At 35.1% G+C, this 20,339-nt stretch overlaps 3 protein-coding genes and 1 non-coding gene across 4 annotated transcripts in view; 2 read left to right on the top strand and 2 right to left on the bottom strand.

The window, feature by feature from the left end:
- The window catches only part of LOC141821827 (ras-related protein Rab5A-like), a 13,953-nt gene extending 7,954 nt beyond the window's left edge, over window positions 1-5,999 (bottom strand). The window contains exons 1-5 of the mRNA XM_074709195.1: window positions 5,876-5,999; window positions 5,362-5,439; window positions 5,073-5,240; window positions 3,385-3,433; window positions 2,953-3,026 (exon numbers count right to left, since the gene is read on the bottom strand). Coding sequence (XP_074565296.1) covers window positions 2,953-3,026; window positions 3,385-3,433; window positions 5,073-5,240; window positions 5,362-5,439; window positions 5,876-5,917 — 411 coding nt within the window. The 5' untranslated portion in view covers window positions 5,918-5,999. The remainder of the gene's footprint in view (window positions 1-2,952; window positions 3,027-3,384; window positions 3,434-5,072; window positions 5,241-5,361; window positions 5,440-5,875) is intronic.
- A 618-nt stretch (window positions 6,000-6,617) lies between these two features.
- LOC141821131 (uncharacterized) lies at window positions 6,618-14,183 on the top strand. The gene is made up of 10 exons (XM_074708508.1): window positions 6,618-6,695; window positions 6,827-6,931; window positions 7,906-7,967; window positions 8,051-8,134; window positions 8,234-8,265; window positions 8,399-8,480; window positions 8,916-9,144; window positions 9,269-9,496; window positions 11,043-11,335; window positions 13,553-14,183. The coding sequence occupies exons 1-10, from the start codon at window positions 6,672-6,674 to the stop codon at window positions 13,905-13,907; spliced, it is 1,494 nt and encodes a 497-aa protein (XP_074564609.1). The 5' UTR covers window positions 6,618-6,671; the 3' UTR covers window positions 13,908-14,183.
- Window positions 14,184-15,078: 895 nt separating this feature from the next.
- TRNAE-UUC (transfer RNA glutamic acid (anticodon UUC)) lies at window positions 15,079-15,152 on the bottom strand. Its single transcript has one exon. It is a non-coding gene; the product is annotated as a tRNA-Glu (tRNA).
- Window positions 15,153-16,567: 1,415 nt separating this feature from the next.
- LOC141821814 (transcription factor JUNGBRUNNEN 1-like) lies at window positions 16,568-18,652 on the top strand. The gene is given in 4 exon segments (XM_074709183.1): window positions 16,568-16,917; window positions 17,908-18,197; window positions 18,270-18,507; window positions 18,510-18,652. Coding segments are annotated over 4 exon segments (840 nt in total). The 5' UTR covers window positions 16,568-16,709; the 3' UTR covers window positions 18,614-18,652.
- Window positions 18,653-20,339: the final 1,687 nt, after the last annotated feature.

Below are 20,339 nucleotides of genomic sequence, written 5' to 3'. Positions count from 1 at the left end.
GAGCAAGTATGCTTTGTTTCTAACCCTTATAATTCAAAAGTACTGCAGAACATGGGGGTTTGATAGAAAGACTGAAAAGGCAAGGATTCATTGGGGAAGACCCATTACTGCACTGGGCCAAGAATCAAGGTCGTATGTACAATTGATTTAATCAACCCAGATATTACTATACAAGATAAGTCACTCTCACACATAACTCCTGTATTAAAATCCATTTTTGAAAAGCATGTTAATCAGCTGCTGAAGTTGAAGGTGATTAGACCAAGTAAAATAAGGCATAGGACCATGGCCATGATTGTACAATCTGGACATCAGTAGATCCCAAACTGGTACAAGAAGTCAAGGGCAAGGAAAGAATGGTATTCAATTACAAGACACTCAATGACAACACATACAAAGACCAGTATAGTCTCCCAGGAATCAATACTATAATTAAGAAGGTCAGTAACTCAAAAATTTACTCCAAATTTGATCTGAAATCAGGTTTTCATCAAATTGCAATGGATTCGGACCCTGTGGAGTGGACAGCATTTATCTGTCCGCAAGGACTATATGAATGGTTGGTAATGTCATTTGGATTAAAAAATGCACCGGCATATTCCAAAGAAAGATGGACCATGTATTCAAAGGTACTGATGATTTTATTGCAGTATATATTGATGATATACTAGTCTTTTCTCAGTCTGAATCAGAGCACATTAAACATTTAGAAATTATGCTTAATCTTTGTCAAGAACATGGACTGGTATTATCTCCCACCAAGTGTAAAATAACAGTACCACGAATAGAATTTCTAGGAGCTGAGATAGGGGAAGGAAAGCTTAGACTTCAACCTCATATAATCAAGAAGATTACTGAAGTAAAGGATGAGCAGCTCAAAGAAAAGAAAGGGCTTAGGTCATGGTTAGGGATTCTAAACTATGCCCGAACCTACATACCAAACCTAAGTGTCAAACTGGGTCCTCTTTATGAGAAAACTTCTATACATGGGGATAAAAGAATGAAATCTTCTGATTGGGAGCTAGTCAGACAGATTAAGGATCAGGTTAAAAACATGCCTGATCTTAGATATACCACCAGAAGGGGCATATATCATACTTGAGACAGATGGATCAATGACCGGATGGGGAGGAGTCTGTAAATGGAAAAAGAACAAGTATGATCCCAGAAGTTCTGAGAAAATTTGTGCGTACGCACATGGAAAATTTCCAGTGGTTAAATCAGTAATAGATGCTAAAATATTTGCAGCAATGGAAACCATGACAGCATTGAAGATACATTTCTTAGATAAAGAAGAAATTACGCTCAGGACAGATTGTCAGGCGATAATTTCTTTCCATAATAAGACTGCAAGAAATAAACCCTCAAGGGTTAGATGGCTTGCTTTCACGGATTTCATTACCGGCACCGGGATAAAGGTAAATTTTGAGCATATAGATGGAAAGTTAAATTTATTTGCTGACACCTTGTCCAGGTTAATTACGAAGCCAGAAACAGTGGCAGTCCTTACTGAGGAATCTACTATTCTTGATCAACAAGAAGAAGCCTCAGCCTCCACTAAATATCCCTTATTGACGCAATATGAAGATTTGATCTGTGAAACTTCAAGGGGAATTCTGTATAAAGAAGAACATGACAAGAGGAGGGAGATGGCTAGTATTGAAGAGCAAACTATACAAAATGTTCTTTCCAGCTTGCATGAGCTGGAAATGATTCTTCAGATGAAGGAAGTCGACTTCAGACACCGAGCGCACATGGAGAGTGGAAGGCGGGACCTATTCCCTCAAAGTTCACAAAGGCCTCAAGATAGTGACTTAAATTATTGGAGGAGGCAATTACTAGAATTAAAGCAAAACCGACGAGATCTCTGGAACCTCGTCGAAAGAATGAAAAGGATAAGCTCTGAGATAAAGCAGATCCGCCCGTGAAGCATGGTGGAACCCAAAGATGCTGTAAAGGACGACATCTGACGAGGCAAGGAATCAAATCGCCCTTTGTTATCTTACTTTATGTAAATTATTAGGAAAGAATCCTACTTTATGCTAGCACTAAGAGTTGAGCCTCGGGGAGCCGCTCAAAGTGCGCTACAGCTGTAGTTGCTTAGTTGTGAAGTAATGTAATGGCCAATGGAGAGTGATGGTAATGAAGGACCGATGGGGCCCAATGAGCACCCGCTTCATGCTTATCACCATCTCCTCTAGCCTATATAAGTGGTTTTGTGTAATCAGTTTAGACACACTTGAGCAACACCAAGTGATCTATTCTGAGTAAGTTTGTAAGTGAGTGAAGTTTATAAGTTTGAGAGTTTCCGCAATAAATCTCTTTGGAGGGAAAACAATTCTAAGCAGAGTCTTGAATTGTTTTCTTCGTTTCCTAAAACTCAAAGTGAGATTCCTTTAAAAGCAAGAATAATGATGGAAACGGAACTAAATTCTGGTGGGATAATTGGACACGAAATACTAGTCTTATGCATGATTTTCTATAGTTATTTGAATGAACAGTGCTGAAATAGAAACATTGGCGATTTCTGAATCAAAAAGAGAATGGACCTGGGTCTGCAATTTTCTGTTGTTGTTCCAGAAGACTAAAGCTCTATGAAAGAGCTGCATTCATTCCTTCATTAGTGAGAAGCTCTTATCAATTTTCTGGAGATTGAACTATTTTGGTAGTTATACTACTAAAAGTGCATACTATTTCTTCTTTTCCATTGGTATCAGGAACTTGTTCTATGAACCAATTTGGTATTCTCTCGCAGTTCAATAGAGAAAAAAAATATAACCTGGTTGTACTACCAGCGACAAGACTCTTTGTCTTCATGTCATACTTATATGAGTACTTTCAGGTAAGTACAAAATTACTCACCGTCTTTTCGGTGAAGCTCAATGAAATTAAGAATAACAAACTGAATAGAATATCTACATATAATGGAAGGCACCGCCAAGAGTTTCTTACCTCAGCTGAAACACATCTAGCTTCCAACAGATCAGCTTTATTACCAGCAAGAGCAACAATGGTATTTGGGCTACCTGAAACATGATAAAGTTTCTCCACATAAGAATAGAGATACACTAATTAACAATGGTATACACTTTTGATTTTTGTAAACATCACAATGATAATAACACCACAAAAATAGTGGATTTATTTTATCACAAGCTCTCCTCTTATAATGTGATCATAGTTTCTAGATCACAAGAAGTGATAATATCCAGAACAAAATCCCTCTTATAAAACAGACAGGCCCACCCCGAAGTGATATCAAAGGATACTACATCAGCTGAACTTATTGAATGATGAGAAATTGAGTCACATTAACCATTCAATCATGAAAAAAATGAACTCTAACCACATCAACTATCAAAACCGAACAAATTTAAATGCTACCTTGGGCCTGAAGTTCTTGAACCCACTTCTTCGCTCGAGTAAATGTAGCCTGCAAAATGGATGAGATGATGTTTCACACAGAATTTTGAGTCTTCTTTAGATAATGCAACCAATGCATGCTTTTGCATTGGTTTGAACTTTAGAAATAGTAAGTTAATATCTATGTTAACATTTCTTTTGGGAGGAACAGCTTCAGAACCATTATGTTAGATTCTGACCTTATTGCATTGCTTTAAAATATCACAAATTTACTATACAAATCTCTTAGTATTATCATGATACTTGATAAGTCATATAATTAGGAGGGAAGCTACTTATATTAGCTAAATAGATAATAAATGAATAAAGCTTCAATAGCCTTGTGAACAATCGGTCTACTTATCTCCAAATAGCAATGGCCTCAAGCTTGCAGTTACAATAATCACATACCATGAAGAGCCTTCTAATTAGGAACAAAGACTCATCCAAAAGATTCTTTAGTCAAAACAAAGATAAACAAACTAGATGTTTTTGAGATCAAGGAAGATGTGATTATCTAACCTCAATAATTTGGCTACTGAATTGACCACATAGACTTGTTTTTTATTCCTTCTTTATAGTTAACCAAGACAAAATTCTCTTGGTCTAGTGTTACAGCAAGCAAACTACAAAATCTTGATGAATAACCAATTAAATGAAAATCAAGAGCTTCCCCTCCTATTAAAGTCTTTTGAAAAAAAAAGTACAACACACATCTTAGATCATAATTATTGCAACTCTTAAAACACAAGTAACATATCTCGAATGATAACAAACACTGGTTAAAAGAGTTGCCCAATCTGATATAATGTTGCACCTAGATTAGATATGGATGTGTAATAGCCATAAAAGAAAGTCATCTATATGTGGTAGCCTTAATGCCTTGGAACCAAATTTAATATATGCTTATATGTTAATTGCTAGGTAGGTTTTCAAAAGGCACCACAGTTTCCTATTTTCCTACTCCTTAGAGAAAGTTCCTAATACAAAGCACAATGATTACAATTTGAAGAATTCTCTAAAATCTTAGATTTTTTTTATCATTAATGATTTTTCTTCATTCATGCTAAGATCAAAATTCTTAAATAAAAAAGGGTGAAATATGAGTTACTAAGTGAGTTGGTTACTAGAAGCATAATGCATTTTCTCTTGTGTGCATGAGAAATAATAATGGCTGTGAGAAACCATTTTTATCCCAGATTTATTTCCTAGCAGGTTCAGCACTATTGATACCATAATAAGAAATGCTTTGACTGATCTTGGAATTATGAAATTGACTTTATTAACAAGTCAATAAAGTAACAATAATAAGTAATCATACATCTTGTAAGTTGTTTAATAAAGACCTGAGCAATTTGTTATTTCCTTAATCAGCCATTATTGGCTGAAGTTTGGAGACATGACCTTAATTTTCCAAGTCTTGGTACATGATTTCCAATGAAATTATTCAGCCACGCTATTTGCAAAATGGTTTTCGAATACAGCCATCTTGGTTTAGACAATATATGAAGTTTTCATAATTTGGTTGAACAATAATGTTGTAGTAAGCAATGAAAAATCATGTATCACCCTATTTCACTAAGTTCACATTTAGAAGGTCGAATAAAGATGTTATTATATTTGATAGTCTAGTAGTTAGGTCAAATTAGTTATGATGCTATTTCACTAACCGCATTTGTTATATCGTAGACAACCACAGCAGCTGCAGCTCCTCTGTAGTACATAGGGGCCAAGCTATGGTACCTCTCTTGTCCAGCAGTATCCCAAATCTCAAATTTCACTGATTCATCATTGACAACAACTACTTGCGAAAAGAATGCAGCACCTATGGTTGATTCCTGCAGAATCAAAGCATCAGAATCATAACTCACAAGGTGAAAACTCTATGGTTCCTGTTCAAATTACAAATCCCACGACACCGCTAGCAATGGAATAAGAGTCACAGAATGCAACACTAACCTGGAATTCAACAAACTGGCCTTTCACAAACCGCAATACGAGACTCGACTTTCCAGTGCCCGCATCTCCAAGAAGAACCTAATCAATATAACCAATAGGTAAGAAATTTCTAATACACAACATGATTACATAATAACAAAGTAAAATAGTAAAAATTTATCTGAGAGGAAAAAGTAGAAGAAAACTTTTACTAAACGGCGAATAAAAGACAAACGATAATGTATTTTTAAAAAAGATAATCCCACCTTCATCAAAGATTGATGTGAAATCGGTGTGCAAAGTTGCAGAACTTGATCAATAACAAGACACAAAAATCACGAACAAAGAAATAGGCGAATTGATTCAAGGAAATCAGCAAAACAGGATACAGTAAAATTTCATAAATTTCTAAACCGAAAGAAAAATGACCACGGAAGTCAACCTATGAATTCACAAATAAGGGTTTTGCAAATGCCATTCAACCGACGACACCAAAAAAAAAAAAAAACTAGGGATAATGCGCTGAACAGATTACCAATTTCGCGTTCTTGATCTGGTTGCTTGCTGAAGCCGCCATCGCACGAAGATCGGAATCTGGAAAACGCAATCCCTAACCAAGATTGCGCGAACCTTCCTTCGCCGTGGGTCGACAGCTGAAGACGGTGAGGTCGGCGTGAACGACTCGGGTTCCATAAAAGGAAAGCAATTTCCAGTGATCCTGCGGCGCAGAGTCCCTTTTCGTGTACCGCTCCCGATCATACAATCGGAACCGTTGGTTTAACGAAACATTTCTTCTAAAAGGGCAACTTGTGCACTTAAATAAATTACCCGTGTCTCTTACCAGTCTAACATTCGAGGTAACTTAAACTTCATAGTGGTACCCACGCAGAGGAAGGGAAACGTCTCGAAGCGCGTAGTACCAGCGCGTTTAATTTCTCGTTTAGTTGTCAAATGTGCAAATATTTTCCCCCCAATTTTTTTTTTTTTTTTTAGCAAAGTACCCAACTTTGTCAATTACGTCGCCTACTTGTTCAAAATTATCGAAACAACCTTATTCAGTAATTCTCAAATAGGCGAGGTTCTTTTTCGAATTTCGAGAAATAGGGGAAAAATTCAATTTGTATCTCATAATTTTCAAATATTGTCACTTTACCTCATACAGTTAGATAATTTTGAAAACTACGTGAATTTTCATTTACGGAGCTTTGGGGCAATTTTCCAAACTTGAGGAGGTAAGCTAGGAATATCAACGAAAACCTCTTTGGATCCGTTTCCTCGGAATTTTCACTCAGATCCCAATTTCTCGCTTCTGATCGTCTCCGTTCTCTGAAATGGCTTCTAATGGGAGATCCGCGGTGAGTCCTCAGCTTGAATTATAGGGTTTGCCCTCAACAATTGCGGGTTTTGCCTCTATTTTCTCCTAATCCAAATCTGATCCGAAATGATGCCCTTGGGGCATGCTTTCTCGTATTTTCGGTAATCTTAGGCGGCAGGAAATGCAGAGAGCAGCTTGGAGAAGATCAAGCGACAGCTGACGTCAGGGTCGGGGAAATATCTGCTGCAGGGACCTCTTTTGAAACGATCAGAGACGGTACGCCCTCTGACCTATCCTTCTTCACAGAAATTAGGGTCTAACATTTCCTAGTTATGAGATAGGTACAGTAATTTTTTTTGGCTATATATCCCTTGTTTTCTTGTTTGAAGTGGTATATGAAACTTCAAATGCTGTATGTATGGGGGAAAACAAGATTCCGAATGATTTCAAGTCATTTGATGATTGTCCATAAAACTTTCCTGGTTTATTTTCAATATTCAAGCTTTATTTCGAGGAAAGTTACGATTTTGGGGTCATTTAGTGGATTTAAACATCCTTCCAGATGTTTCAGAGTATTTAGGTAGTCATATTTTTTTAATAGCTTCTCTTTATGTAGGTTACTAGCTGATGTGGGCATTTGATATTTTCACTTTGATGTTGGTTAAAGTAAGTTTACTTGGAAAAAGGAAGTGAATTTTTTTTGGCAGTTGTCTCTCATGTCTTAATACTATACTACATTCTACAGAAGTGTTTGATGAGCCACCTTGTGTATGTGAGCCTATAAAGCGCCTTGGCAATATCTTGATTTGTGGATTTGGTTAGTCTCCTACATAACTGATGAACCACCTCTAAGTTATATAAACCTAGCTAACCAAGTATTTAGACAACTTCTTGAGTTAGTCAAATTTACCAATTTATATCCACAGCAAATCGGTCTGCCAATTTGATGTTGCATGAGTACAAATGGGATACGGTCGAGAAAATTTGGTAGTTAGAATGTGAAGGTTAATTGACAGTTTGTCACTTTGCTGACATATTGAAAGCAGAAAGAAGCTTAGCATGACTATCAGTTAAGGTGATGCTCTCTTTAGATCAAATTCTACTGTTGGTCTTTTGCTAAATGTACAAATAAAGCGAGTCCTTACCTTGTTTTCCAAGTTGCATCCTGTATTCACTGTTATCCAGCAGCTTTGATAGTTATTTACGTTATAGAAATTGTGAATGATCTTTGCTCACCTTTTGTTGATCAGCTAAGGAAATGGAATGAGCGTTGGGTGATTCTGGATCCAACTACAGGGAAAATGGAGTACAAGTATAATATCTTCTTGTAATTGAGTATTTATGAATTCCAACTGATGACCTCGATCATAGAATTTTATGTTTGTCTTGGCACAGAATTCGGAGAAATGAACCAGGTATTAAGGGAACCATCATGTTTGATTCAAACAGTATTATCACAAATTCACCAATAAACTTCCAGTAAGGGTTCCATATGCAAAATAATCTGAGTTTTCCATTTTTTTCCTTGGATGAAGTACAATTAAGACTTTTGTGATGTATTTTTTTTTCTTTTTGCAGTGGTTTGCCAAAATATGATGGCTGCTGTTTTTGTATCCATAATCATAGTCTATGCTATTTCTATGAGTTTCAGTTTTTGTTCTTATTTGGACTTTTAGATTAAATATCCAGTTCTTTCTTGCTTAAGGTAGTGAAACATATCGAGTTCCTCAACTAAAATAACAGATATTGGAACACCACAGAAAAAGGAGTATTTCTTCTGTGCAGAGACTCCTGGTGCTGCTAAAGCCTGGGTATCCACTTTACAGTAAGCTTGTTGACCTAAGAGCTTTTTATTGGTATAATTGTTAAACAAGCCAGCATATTTTTAGGTATTAAAGCATAATTTCTCAAGTGATAGTCCTAACTCCAAGTTCTGATATTTTATCTATGTGATCTGAAACACCTAGTATGTATGCACCACTCTTTATTGGTCACTAGCATATGGTTTTCTATGTGATGTGAAACTCCTAGTATGTATGCACCATCCTTTATTGGTGACTGTAAATTCATCACTCTCTTAACACGTGTTGCAATTTCTCTGCCACTATGCTTGTCAGTCTTTACAAACCTTTTAGCTATTAGTAAACGGCAGTTCTTGTGGTCATATCATTTAATTATTTTTTAATATTCTCTGTTAGTTTAAATATTTGGTTTGTCTTAGCCTCTGATTCACATTCTCTTATGTATTGCTCAATAACAGTGCCACACAGTTGGTACTGCGTGCTCATAGGGAAGCAATTAATAACTTGAGTGGCAGTGGATCTGCACAATTAGGAACTGTTGCTACAGTTGTTGCGGCTGCTAACTCAACTGCAATGGAGGCCTCAAAAGAAATTGAAGTAGCCATGAAGATCTCCCTGAGAACTGCTCTGGGTTCATTGGCTACTAAGCCAAATGATAGTCAATTAGATGATTTGACTATTATGAAGGTATTTTCTAATATGCTAATATTTTCAGATGTGCAGAATTTAGAATTTTGTATACGTACATTAAGTTTGTGCATTTTCAAACACTCAGTTTATTATGTTTGGTTATTTGTGCACCATGGTGCAGGAGACTCTTAGAGTTAAAGATGAAGAACTACATCAGTTAGCTAAGGATATTCGTGCTCGTGATTTCACGATAAAAGATATAACAGATAAGCTTCTGGAGACAGCGGAGGCTGCTGAAGCTGCTGCTTCTGCAGCTCATGCAATGAACGAGGAGAGAAGACTTGCATGTGCAGAAATTGAGCGCCTAAGGAAGGATGCAGAGAAGCACCAAGAAACTTTCCTGCTTAAGGTGATTCCTTCAATTTCATAAGTTGAGAGAAAATTTTAATATTTTTTTATTTATTTCCTACAAGAGGTAAACTGAATGGTTAGTGGTTTGAATGACTTGTACATAGCTATCTTGTACCTAGATAGATAAATTTTAAGATTTTTCTTCCCAGAATGTTAACTTCGAGTGTCAATCCATATAATGCTGTCCCTCCTTTTTTTTTTTTTTTTTTTTAGTTTGTTGTCTTGATTGAATATGTAGTATATATTATACAGGCAACAAGGAAAAACAGATCATATCATTTTATGGTAAATGGCCTGCCAGCATCTGATGGAATATGCTGTATAACATGAAAACATTTTCAGTTTCTAGAGTCTTGTTTCATGATGTTTTTTTTTTTGTGGGATTGAAAGTACATCTTCCTTGATATAAAAAAATAGCTCATCCTTGCAACAACAACAGCAAAAAAAAGATTCTTCCTCAGCTCTCAATGTAGTAGTAGTTAATACAACATTGACACCCCAATTTAGTCCCATATCAGAATTTTGCTTCACTTGATCTAGCTTATTTGGCCAAGTTTAGTCTAGGGCTTTTTGGGCCATGTGGTTTATAACTTATGAAAATAATGGATCAACATTTTAATTTGAATATGTTGTGACAAAAGGTATAACAAACCTACTCAAAGGCTTTCTGAGGGAGCCAATGGAGAATGACATGGTGTAGCAGTACAATGGCCCTAACTTGCAACTAACTATTTGGATCTTGAAAATAATGAGAAGCCTTAAGTAGGGGAGAATATTGTGACTGTAATTTAGTTTGAAGTTTGTTACAATCATGGTACCATTGGCTGTTAAGACCTGGTATAACTTGTATTATGCTGAGTGCTGAGGACTTAATGTTTGTCTTGGTTGTTAGCAACACGGCAACATCTTATATAGTTGCAGAAGCAAAAATCACAGAGAAAACAAAGAAGAGCAGATAAACAAAATGAACAAAAAAAAGAAAAAGATTGAAATCTTAGATTAACTCTTCTCCTCGAGGCAGGGGTGTTTTTCCCACACCCCCAACAGGGTGGGCTGTCGTTGCACAACCAGTGAGCTCAAACCTTTGCATAGTGCATCAATCAACCTTCAATACCTCTCAAAACAGTGACAAGTGCAATGGACATGGTCTTTTGTTATGATCATCTGTTTCTCTCTCACACATGCAGATTTTGGTCTGTGTGGCCAAAGTAGCCTTTTTATGAAATTTAAAGAGGTGGTGACCACAGCCATTAGAAAAAAAAATCACTGCATAAGCAGTGATTTATTAGTTTAAAAGCAAATGAACAAAGTGCACGATCCTGGTTTTTGGTCCTTGAAGACTTAAATGACATCGCCAGATTTGAGTGGACAGAGAGGAATGAACTACCACTATGGTTTGAGGAAAGGATCACATTAAAGTCAAATTGCAATATGGTGTGTCAGTAATATTGTTGATATGAATACCATCCTTAGGCATAAGAGCTGTGTTGCTAATTCTCTCTCTTGTATTTGTGCGTTCTTCATCATGATGCGTACTTTTTCAGTTGAGAGAATCTGAAGAAAAGGTTAAGAACCTTGCAATGGAACAAGAGCTGTTGCTAAAGCAGAGAGACTCTGCACTTCAGGAGGCACACATGCGGCGCTCTGAGCTTGCAAAAGCTAGGGAACGAGCCGTGGTACTAGAAGCAGCTGTTGTGAGAGCTGAAGAAAGAGCCAGAATAACAGAGGTGGACTCTGAAGCCAGAGTAAAGGATGCTGTAGAGAAATCATTAGCAGCCATAAAAGAAAAAGAGGATCTCCTGGTTCTTGTTCATAAGTTGCAATCACAAGTACAAAGGTATTACATCATTGTTTTATTCTTTGGTAGTATTTTAGGTTATCCAAAGGGGAACCTTGACGCAACGGTAAAGTTGTTGTCATGTGACTTTGAGGTCACAGGTTCAAGTCGCGAAAATAGTTTCTTGCAAAAATGTAAGGTAAGGTTGCATACAATAGACCCAATATGGTTTGACCCTTCCTCGGGATCTTGCACTTGCAGAAGCTTCATGCACCTGCTGCCCTTTTTAGTATTTCAGGTTGTCCGTAAATCTGATGATTAATTGTCTTGGGTAAAGTTTTGCCACTGTGAATAGATAGACTTTCACTAAAGATCAAGTAACACAGATTAGTTATCAAATATCTTTTTTGCATAATACATATTTGGGCATCCACAATGCTACCGAATATTTCATCCAAATATTTGTGGTCTCCACCTCCACATCATCAATCAAATATCTCTTTCCTCAAATATCTCAACTTTCACAATCAAATATACCACAAATCAAATATTTATGGGTCCCACCTATTATCCCTGTCTCACTAATTAAATATTATAATTAATTATTATATTATTTTTATAATAAAATAATTGGAAATCACCGGGCAAAACTTTTTACCCGGTGATTTCCAATCTCCTCTCAAATATCCCCTCCAATATGGGATATTTGATATGTGGGGATATTTCTTCAAATATCCTCATCAAATATCCCCTATTGGAGATGCCCTTAGCATACAGTTTGTTTTCATTTCGTGGGTGTTATATATAACTAAAGCATTCTATGAAATTTTTGTACTTCTTTGTCAGTAATAACATTAAGGGGAGCCTTGGTGTAGTCACAGGGTAAGGCTGCGTGCAATAGACCAAATATGGTCTGACCCTTCCTCGGAATCCAATGGCATAGTTAGGATTTTCAACCAGGGAGTAAATTCAATAAATTAAAAAAATTAATACAACACAAAATGTATAATAAAAGTCATATCTTAACTTCATATGTTTTTATGATAACACTTTTCAAGATTTCATGCTTTAAAAATGTTAAATAATAGTTTCATTATCAACTATATCAAACACATCTCACTCAATATATGGTACAAAATAATATTTCCTAAAAGTCTCAAACTTTGCATTTTATTTCACAACTACATACAATAATTTTTAAAAATTATATTTCACAATTATAATGCATCAACACTTCCAAAATCAAATTATTCAACTCGAAAATATTTAAAAAATATAAGTTGGAATTTTTAAAAATTTCAAACGTTAATATAGATCTATTTTCACAATCCAAAAGCTTAAATTTCGAATTTAAGGATCTAAAAATGAATTTAAATTCGAAAATCTCAACCTTAGCTCTTGGTTCTAGTTGAAACAACGATCCGTCGATCTCTGGAGTTATTTTCTTCAACATTTATTCAAAAACACAATTTAATTAATCAATCAAAGCTCAAAATTTTGAAGTTTCACTTTCACTCACCACATGCAACAGTCTTCGAAATTGCACTCTAAATACTGAAACTGAGCCTAAGCTTCTTCAAATCACGATTTCCAGACAAGAACTCACGGCGATGGCAAGAAATGTGTCGTGAAGCTTCGGCGAGAGAAGAGAGTCAATGGATTCATTCCAAGTTGCAATATTTCTTCATAAAAGTGGTACCAATGGATACCTTAAGTCAAGGGCTTTCCAAATATATGGTCAATTTCAATTTTTCAACAACGAATGATGGTGAATCAGCTGGTTAAAATGGCGGTGAGGGTTTGAGACTATTTTTGAGAAGAAACAAGGAGAGAAATGGATATGAATCAGATATATTTTGATTTTAATTAGTATTATTTTTTTGATACCACGAGTTTTTTTGTTAGCTTTCTTGTCCTACATTCTTTTGATTAATTTTTTAAAATCTCAGGGGGCAGTCCCCCCCCCCCCCCCCCCCCCCCCCCCCCCCCCAAAGCTGGAGATATCACTATCAGGATTCCGTATTGGCAAGAGCTGCATACACTGGATTGTCATTTTTTTTATCACTAGTAACATGTGCTCATAAATTATTTACCGTTTCTACATATATTCCAATTATTATGAACTAATAACTATATTAACTGATTCTTGGTTATGTGCTTGGATGATTATGGAACACTTATTTCTATCCAACATAATTTACAGTTTCTTTATGATCACAAAGTGTTAGTGTCTGTAACATGATAGCAAAACTTTGATTTGTTCCTTTTCCTCTACAGATACGGCAACACAAAGCAGGATTTTGAAGAGAGATCGGAGGCGCACTCCACCCCCGATGATACTCTTCCAATGACAAAGCATGTCGACTTATTGGAAGATGATGTAGATAAAGCTTGCTTAAATGATCCCAGGCCACTTCCAGCTTCTTCCGAGAGTGAAATACAACTTGGAGTTGATGGAGTCGATATCCACTCTGTTGGTGATGCCAACTGGGATAATTTCCAGTCTTCAGCTGCAAGAATAGCCGATGTGCGCGAGATTTCTCCCGAAGCAGAAGGAAACAGCCTGGATATTTCTGTCGATACCACTCGCAACGATGATCATCTACACGGCGGAAGCTCACTCCAACCTTGATCAAGTGTTAACCATGGACAAGTTAATAGTTTTCTAATTTGAACTTTTAGAGGTTGAGAGCTTGGTTACTAGAAGAATGGCCAGAGAAATGCTACAGCACATAAAATTATGATAAACTATATGTTTTGTATAGAGAAATCACAATTTGGTGAAGCTTTTAGCTTGTCATGTGTTGTTAATAAGTCGATTTGGTGGTCAGTTAAGTGTTCTAAGGACTCCCTAATGGTCCTCATTTACTAATCTCCAATATTTAGTATATTAATTTCCATTATGATACCCAACTTCCAGAAGTTAGAATGAAAGAAAAGATATATTAATTGGTCACAATAGTCAAAGGTTATGATCTGTTCAATTTATTTTGCCTTTTGTTTTGGGAAAGAGACTGATCAACTTTTTCAATTTTTGATGTAGTATGAAATTGTAATTAAATCTTAAACCCTAAATTAAAAAATTAACTTTCATTTGAAATAATCAAAAGTTAAATATTCCATGTTCACTTGAACCTATCTACCACCATCATATGTGAGCCCATGTATGAGTTGCCATTCTTGTTCTTTCACCCCCTCCTTAGTTGTTGTTATTCACCCCCTCCTTAGTTGTCAACATTGAGCCCATGGCTCGAGCCATCACGACATGATCTTGTTTACAAGTCGCTCTTCATCTCTTGTCGTTTCAAATTAGTGCTTTTTCGTTCGGCATCCCTTGTGTTATTATCATTATCTTCTATCTTCTTTGTATCATTTTTGTCTCATTGTCTTTATCATTGCTCCCTTCGTCTATTTTTGCTCCATTGTCTTTATCATTGCTCCCTTCGTCATTATCTTCTACCACTAGCTTGCCTTCACTTCCACCTTCATCGCCCACCCGCCCTCGCTCCCACATTTAGACGGTATTAGTACGATTTTAATAGAATTATTATGTGAGAGTGAGGAGGTCCACATGGATAATGAATATGAAAGTTGAACACTAAATGCCATAAAGCATCATAGTGAGGAGAAAAAAAAATACAGCCTATCTTTTCTTTTAAAAATAATTTTGATAAATAAATCATTAACTAAAATCCTTGAGAATAACTGTTAGTCTGTGAGAAAAAGAAGGAAAATAATATTTTACTAAAAGCAATACATTTATAAATCTAATAGGAAAATTAAAATTCCAAAAATAAATTCATTTCCATTGCCGGGATTTGAACCCGGGTCGCCTGGGTGAAAGCCAGGTATCCTAACCGGACTAGACGACAATGGAATTACAACAGTTGGGGAAATAGATTTATTTTATGTTTGATTACATGGTCAATCTTTTATATATTGCTATAATTTACAAATCAATTTACATGTATAATAAATTGATTCTGCATAATTTACAGATTAAAAAATTAAATATCTCAATTTCTTCCATTAATATCTCTGCTATAAACTAAACTAGATTAATTCTAGAAATAGACTTTCCTTTGATTCATCTATTGAGTCCGAAAAAACACATAGATATTCAAAGATTGATCTTCAAAATATTTATCCCTATTAAAATTTAAAATATTTTATCCATCTAATTTATTCATTAAAAAAATGATAATCCTAGTTAGTTCATTAGATGATATTACAAGTGGCTTATATTTCAAATTTGAAAATAATTAAAATCAAGAACAATATAATGAAATTTTTAAAAAAAATTATTCGTTTACATTTTTTAAATACTCCTAAAATTTCATTAATAAAAAAATTTAACATTTTACATTATCAATCAGAATAGCTATTTTATTCCATAATTATCATTTTAATCATTCATGTCTTAATTATAAAAAATATATTTTAATAATAAAACAGAGCGCACCTATTTTCTTTCACATAACTATATCATTGCAGTAAAATAGCTATATAAAAAAAATCAATTCAAATGCAAAAAGAGAGTATTTTTTGCAAAAACTAACTTAAATTTAATAGTTAGTTTGGTTGGATATGGTTCTTAGATTTTGGTCAACGGTGAGCTTCTAGTTGCTACTAGATTCTCCATCATTCTCATAGCTAAATTCTCCATTACATTTTTAATTTTTAAAGCAATTCCTTCTACATCTCCACGTCAACACAAATAAAATATTATTCCACATGTCATGAGAAAAAAATAGGAAAATAGAAACTTCTCTTAGTGCCACTAGGAATTCTACCATGTAATATAAAAAAATGACTTGTTAATTGCTCATTCCACTATATATTTTATATATATTCATGATCATCCTATATATCACTTTCACCATAAATGTCTAAATTAAAAAAAAAGGATGATTTTTTTTTAGTGTAAATTGTAAGGGAGTTGGTGAAGTGATGCCTCATAACTTATTCCCCAAGAGACAATTAAGATCTTTGAACGAGATGTTATAACTAAGAATCAATTATGGCCATAAAATAACATCACAAGAAAAAATAAATATATCATCAATGAAAAAGTGTATGTTATAATTCTAAGCATTAATTTATAGTTAATATAAAGGACTTGAAGTTAAATCAAAGTCACATTCCACAAGATCGAGTTAGTCCATTGGATTAAATCTTAGGCAGTGAGGCTTTCGCCATGGTGGGAGAAGTCAACAAGGAAGAAATATAAGGGAGGGCGAGGTCAAAGTTGAAGACCTGACCTAAGGTTAACCATTAACTAGAGCTACCACCATTGATGGCATTTTGTGTTCCAAGTCCACCTTCCTTGCCTTCACATGCAATTCATAGGCAGGAGAATGAATGTGTTTAATGGCATAAAAGTGCATTGAGAGGTTAGAAGAGGGAGGGCTCGGGGATTTAAAAGTGCTCGATCATGGAGGAGGAAGAGGCCGAGAAGAAAGCAGTAGAGCTGCAAGATATGGATCAAGAAAAAGATGTGGTTCTCCCGGGATTCCGGTTTCACCCCACCGACGAGGAGCTAGTAGGGTTTTACTTGCGCCGGAAAGTGGAGAGGAAGAGATTCAGCATAGAGATCATCAAGGAGATAAATATCTACAAGCATGATCCTTGGGAGCTTCCAAGTAATTAAGCTCAACTCGATCCTTAATTTTATTTCTTCGTATTTATGCATATTTTGTATACGTATTCAATAACGTATATCCTTTTGTGTTTTCCATTTACTTTAATTTGGGTTCCTATAGATTTTCTAGCTCCTCAAAAGCTAATTATGTTATTGTGTTTGAAGCTCATATATTAAAGGAAAAAAAAGGCAAAAATCAAAAGGGCATCTCAAATTTTATAAATCATCAAAAGGGCATCCTTTTTCCAAAAAAAAAAAAAAAAAAATCAGATGGGACGTCTCTCCTATGATTTTATCTTAAAAATATCCCTTGATCAGTAGCTTCTACAACGTGTAGAAGCTGTTAGATAATTGCTATAACATAGATAAGTTACTCGGTGGTTGCTATAATATGTAGAAACTGCTCAGTAGCTACTACAACATGTTTAGTATGAATTTAAGATTTATGGTTTAGGATCTCTGAACACTATTATATCAAAATACTATTTATCAATTTGACTCAAAATTATTTAAACTTCATCAAAATCACTTTAAACTAGTTGTAGAAGTTATATATAGCTACTACAATCCTAAACTCTAAACTCATCTTGAATATGTTGTAACAGCTATTAGTAACTTTTACAGATCCTAAACTCTAAATCCTAAATTCATCTGTTGTAATAGTTACTAATAATTTTTATACATGATAGCACCTACTCGATAGCTTTTACACGATATGAATCTTAAATTTTAAATCTTAAACTCACTTTAAACGCATTATAACAACTACTAAGTAATTTTTACATATTATAGAAACTATTAATGTAGAAGCTACTCGATAGCTTCCAAAGTGATTAACTAACATTGAAAAAATAAGTAACAACATATAATAAATAAAAACCACGAGTTAATATATTTTCTGAGTCTTCATTTTCAAGTCACACCCGGTGAATTTATAAAATGCCCACATGTTTCCCCACTGCTGACATGGCAATAATATTTAACCTTTTAGAATTTGTATCTACCGGAGAAAAAGAATGGTACTTCTTCTGCTTGAGGGGGAGGAAATACAGGAACAGCATAAGGCCTAACAGGGTCACTGGATCCGGGTTTTGGAAGGCCACCGGTATCGACAGACCGATATATTCATCCAGCAACGTCGGCGATTGTATCGGTCTCAAGAAGTCCCTCGTCTACTACAAGGGAAGCGCGGGCAAAGGGACCAAGACTGACTGGATGATGCATGAATTCCGTCATCCCTGCAAGGACAACGTTAACACTGATGTCACCGCGCAAGAAGCGGTGAGATCGATTAATGTCTTCCTCTTCCTAATTTAATGATCCTCAACCGTTTGTGTTTATGCCTTGATGCAGGAAGTCTGGACGATTTGTAGGATTTTCAAGAGGAATGTGTCTTATAAAAGAAACAATTGGAGAGCTATAGACAGCATCAAGTCTATCTCTCCGGACTCCAGTTCGAAAACTAATTGTAGCTTCGAATCGATAAGTCAGAATGAATACAATTGCCTGATCCCTTCGAGCTATTCCCATGGAGATCCAAGCAAAGGCAACCACACTGAAGGGGATGATGATCGTCAAGAGAATGACGCTCTAACCCTAACGTGCATGACTATGACTTGAAAGATGGGAATTGGGATGAACTCGGAAGGATTGTGGAGTTCTTGACTAATCAAAATGTTACCTCTTATTGTATATAGTTGCCAATAAAAACATATGAAACATTGGTTTTTTTTATATATGTGCAATCTTCGGATAATAATTACTGTAAAGAGAATTCTACTTACTGTTGAAGGTCTTTTCTAATAAACACACATATATGGTAGCATATTTGGAGATTTTCAGATGTAATGAACCAATTTTATTGTTCCAAGAACTCCTTCATTCAAGTTTCATTTGTTGCTTTTCCATTGGGTTAATCATTGACACAAAACTTGACAAGGCACACAATTATAACTAATATTAATACCATTATCAAAAATAATGGATCAGATTGGGCTACATGTCATATGCAAGCTTAGCTCAGATCATGTCGTACCAGACCAGGCAGGCCATCGGCAGTTCGACCGGCCACCGGCAGTTCGACCAAGTTCACAAATTTACCTTTTGACACACAAGTGTATTCAAATAAACTTATCATCAGTGGTAAACTAGGACAAATTTCTTGCTTTCTATCTCACTCATCAAAATTTTGAAATTGTCCTAATATTTTACCAATCAGGATGCTGCTTGTGTCATTATATGGTCATGCAGAGGAATACAGGAAGTCCTAATATCACATTGTGGAAAATAATAAGAGAAAGAAGTTGGTTTCAACAAGTTGACTGGAACGAATGCGAAAAAAACTCGAAGCTCTATCTTAAAATTATAAATTTCTAGAAGGTGGGAAAAGAGCATTAAATTAATGTTTTTTTTGGATTTTCTTCTCTAAAAAGACTCTTACTTTAAAAAAAAAGTCTACTCATAGGACTTTTACCAAAATACCCTCAGTTCTTATTTCTCCCCAATCCCCATGGAGTCAAAGTCTGTACGTTGATGTGACACTGCTTTAGGTAAATTTAATGCTCATAAATGTAAATAGGTCATGGAACACAATTTTAAACAAAATAATAATAATCAGCTAAAATTAAAAAAAAAGGAGCAAATGTTTAAAGGGGTCGTGTTTCGTGCCTAGCCGGCCATGTTTAATGTTTAAATGAGCAAGAGTCATGTTTAAAGATGCAATGTGAGTTAAGTTATCAAATCCAAACATGATCCATTTATTAAAAAATACGGGGGGTCAATTAATGAATTATATTGTATAAATTGTTTATTTTAATTTTTGTCATCTTATTTAGCCAAATTTATTAATACTAAGTGAGAAAGATTTAATATGCCAAGTGTATTAATATAATGCAAGTGTAAAAGCTAGTATTTTTTCTCTACGGACCAGTTATAAAGTTTAGTAATGCAATACAATTTTTTTTAAAAAAAAGTGTACTTGATCATTAAGACACAAGGTTAGTATAGGATTATCTCAATGATTAGGCTATCCTCCACAATCTCAGTTCTGCAGGTATTGTTTTGTTTATGCAAACAACTACCACATGCAATGTTGGTAAAGAAATCAATACTAAGCTGTAAGCAAAAGCATAAGATCACAAAAAAAAATGAAGAAACAAAAAATAAATTCATCATTCAAAATCAGCCTGGTGTAACACCTTTTTTTCATTTATATTTTTTGATAATATATATGGAAGTAAATCCCTATTTTATGAAGGCAGAGATTGAATGCATGACTTTGACAACAACCTTCAAAGTTTTCACTAATTTAGTTAGCTATTACCTTCACCAAGTGAGAGAAATTAACCTTCAGGGTCTGTTTTAAGATGCTGCTGTGTCACTCAGATCATCTTCATCACCCAGCTTCATTGTCTTTCCATAAAT

This window comes from Curcuma longa, chromosome 2 (genome assembly GCF_044706935.1).
Source record: "Curcuma longa cultivar G26 ecotype Majalengka, Jawa Barat chromosome 2, ITB_CL_G26_1.1, whole genome shotgun sequence".
Taxonomy (NCBI): Eukaryota; Viridiplantae; Streptophyta; class Magnoliopsida; order Zingiberales; family Zingiberaceae; genus Curcuma; species Curcuma longa.
The sequence above is the reverse complement of the archived record's forward strand: the minus strand, read 5'-3'. Positions and strand labels throughout refer to the sequence as shown.

Bases quoted from the DNA above. Each gene is read 5' to 3' on its own strand.
- LOC141821131 (XM_074708508.1), top strand. From the start codon at position 6,672: ATGGCTTCTAATGGGAGATCCGCG. The intron at 8,135-8,233 runs GTAAGGGTTCCA...TTCTTTTTGCAG, and splicing joins AATTCACCAATAAACTTCCA to TGGTTTGCCAAAATATGATG. The intron at 9,497-11,042 runs GTGATTCCTTCA...GTACTTTTTCAG, and splicing joins AAGAAACTTTCCTGCTTAAG to TTGAGAGAATCTGAAGAAAA.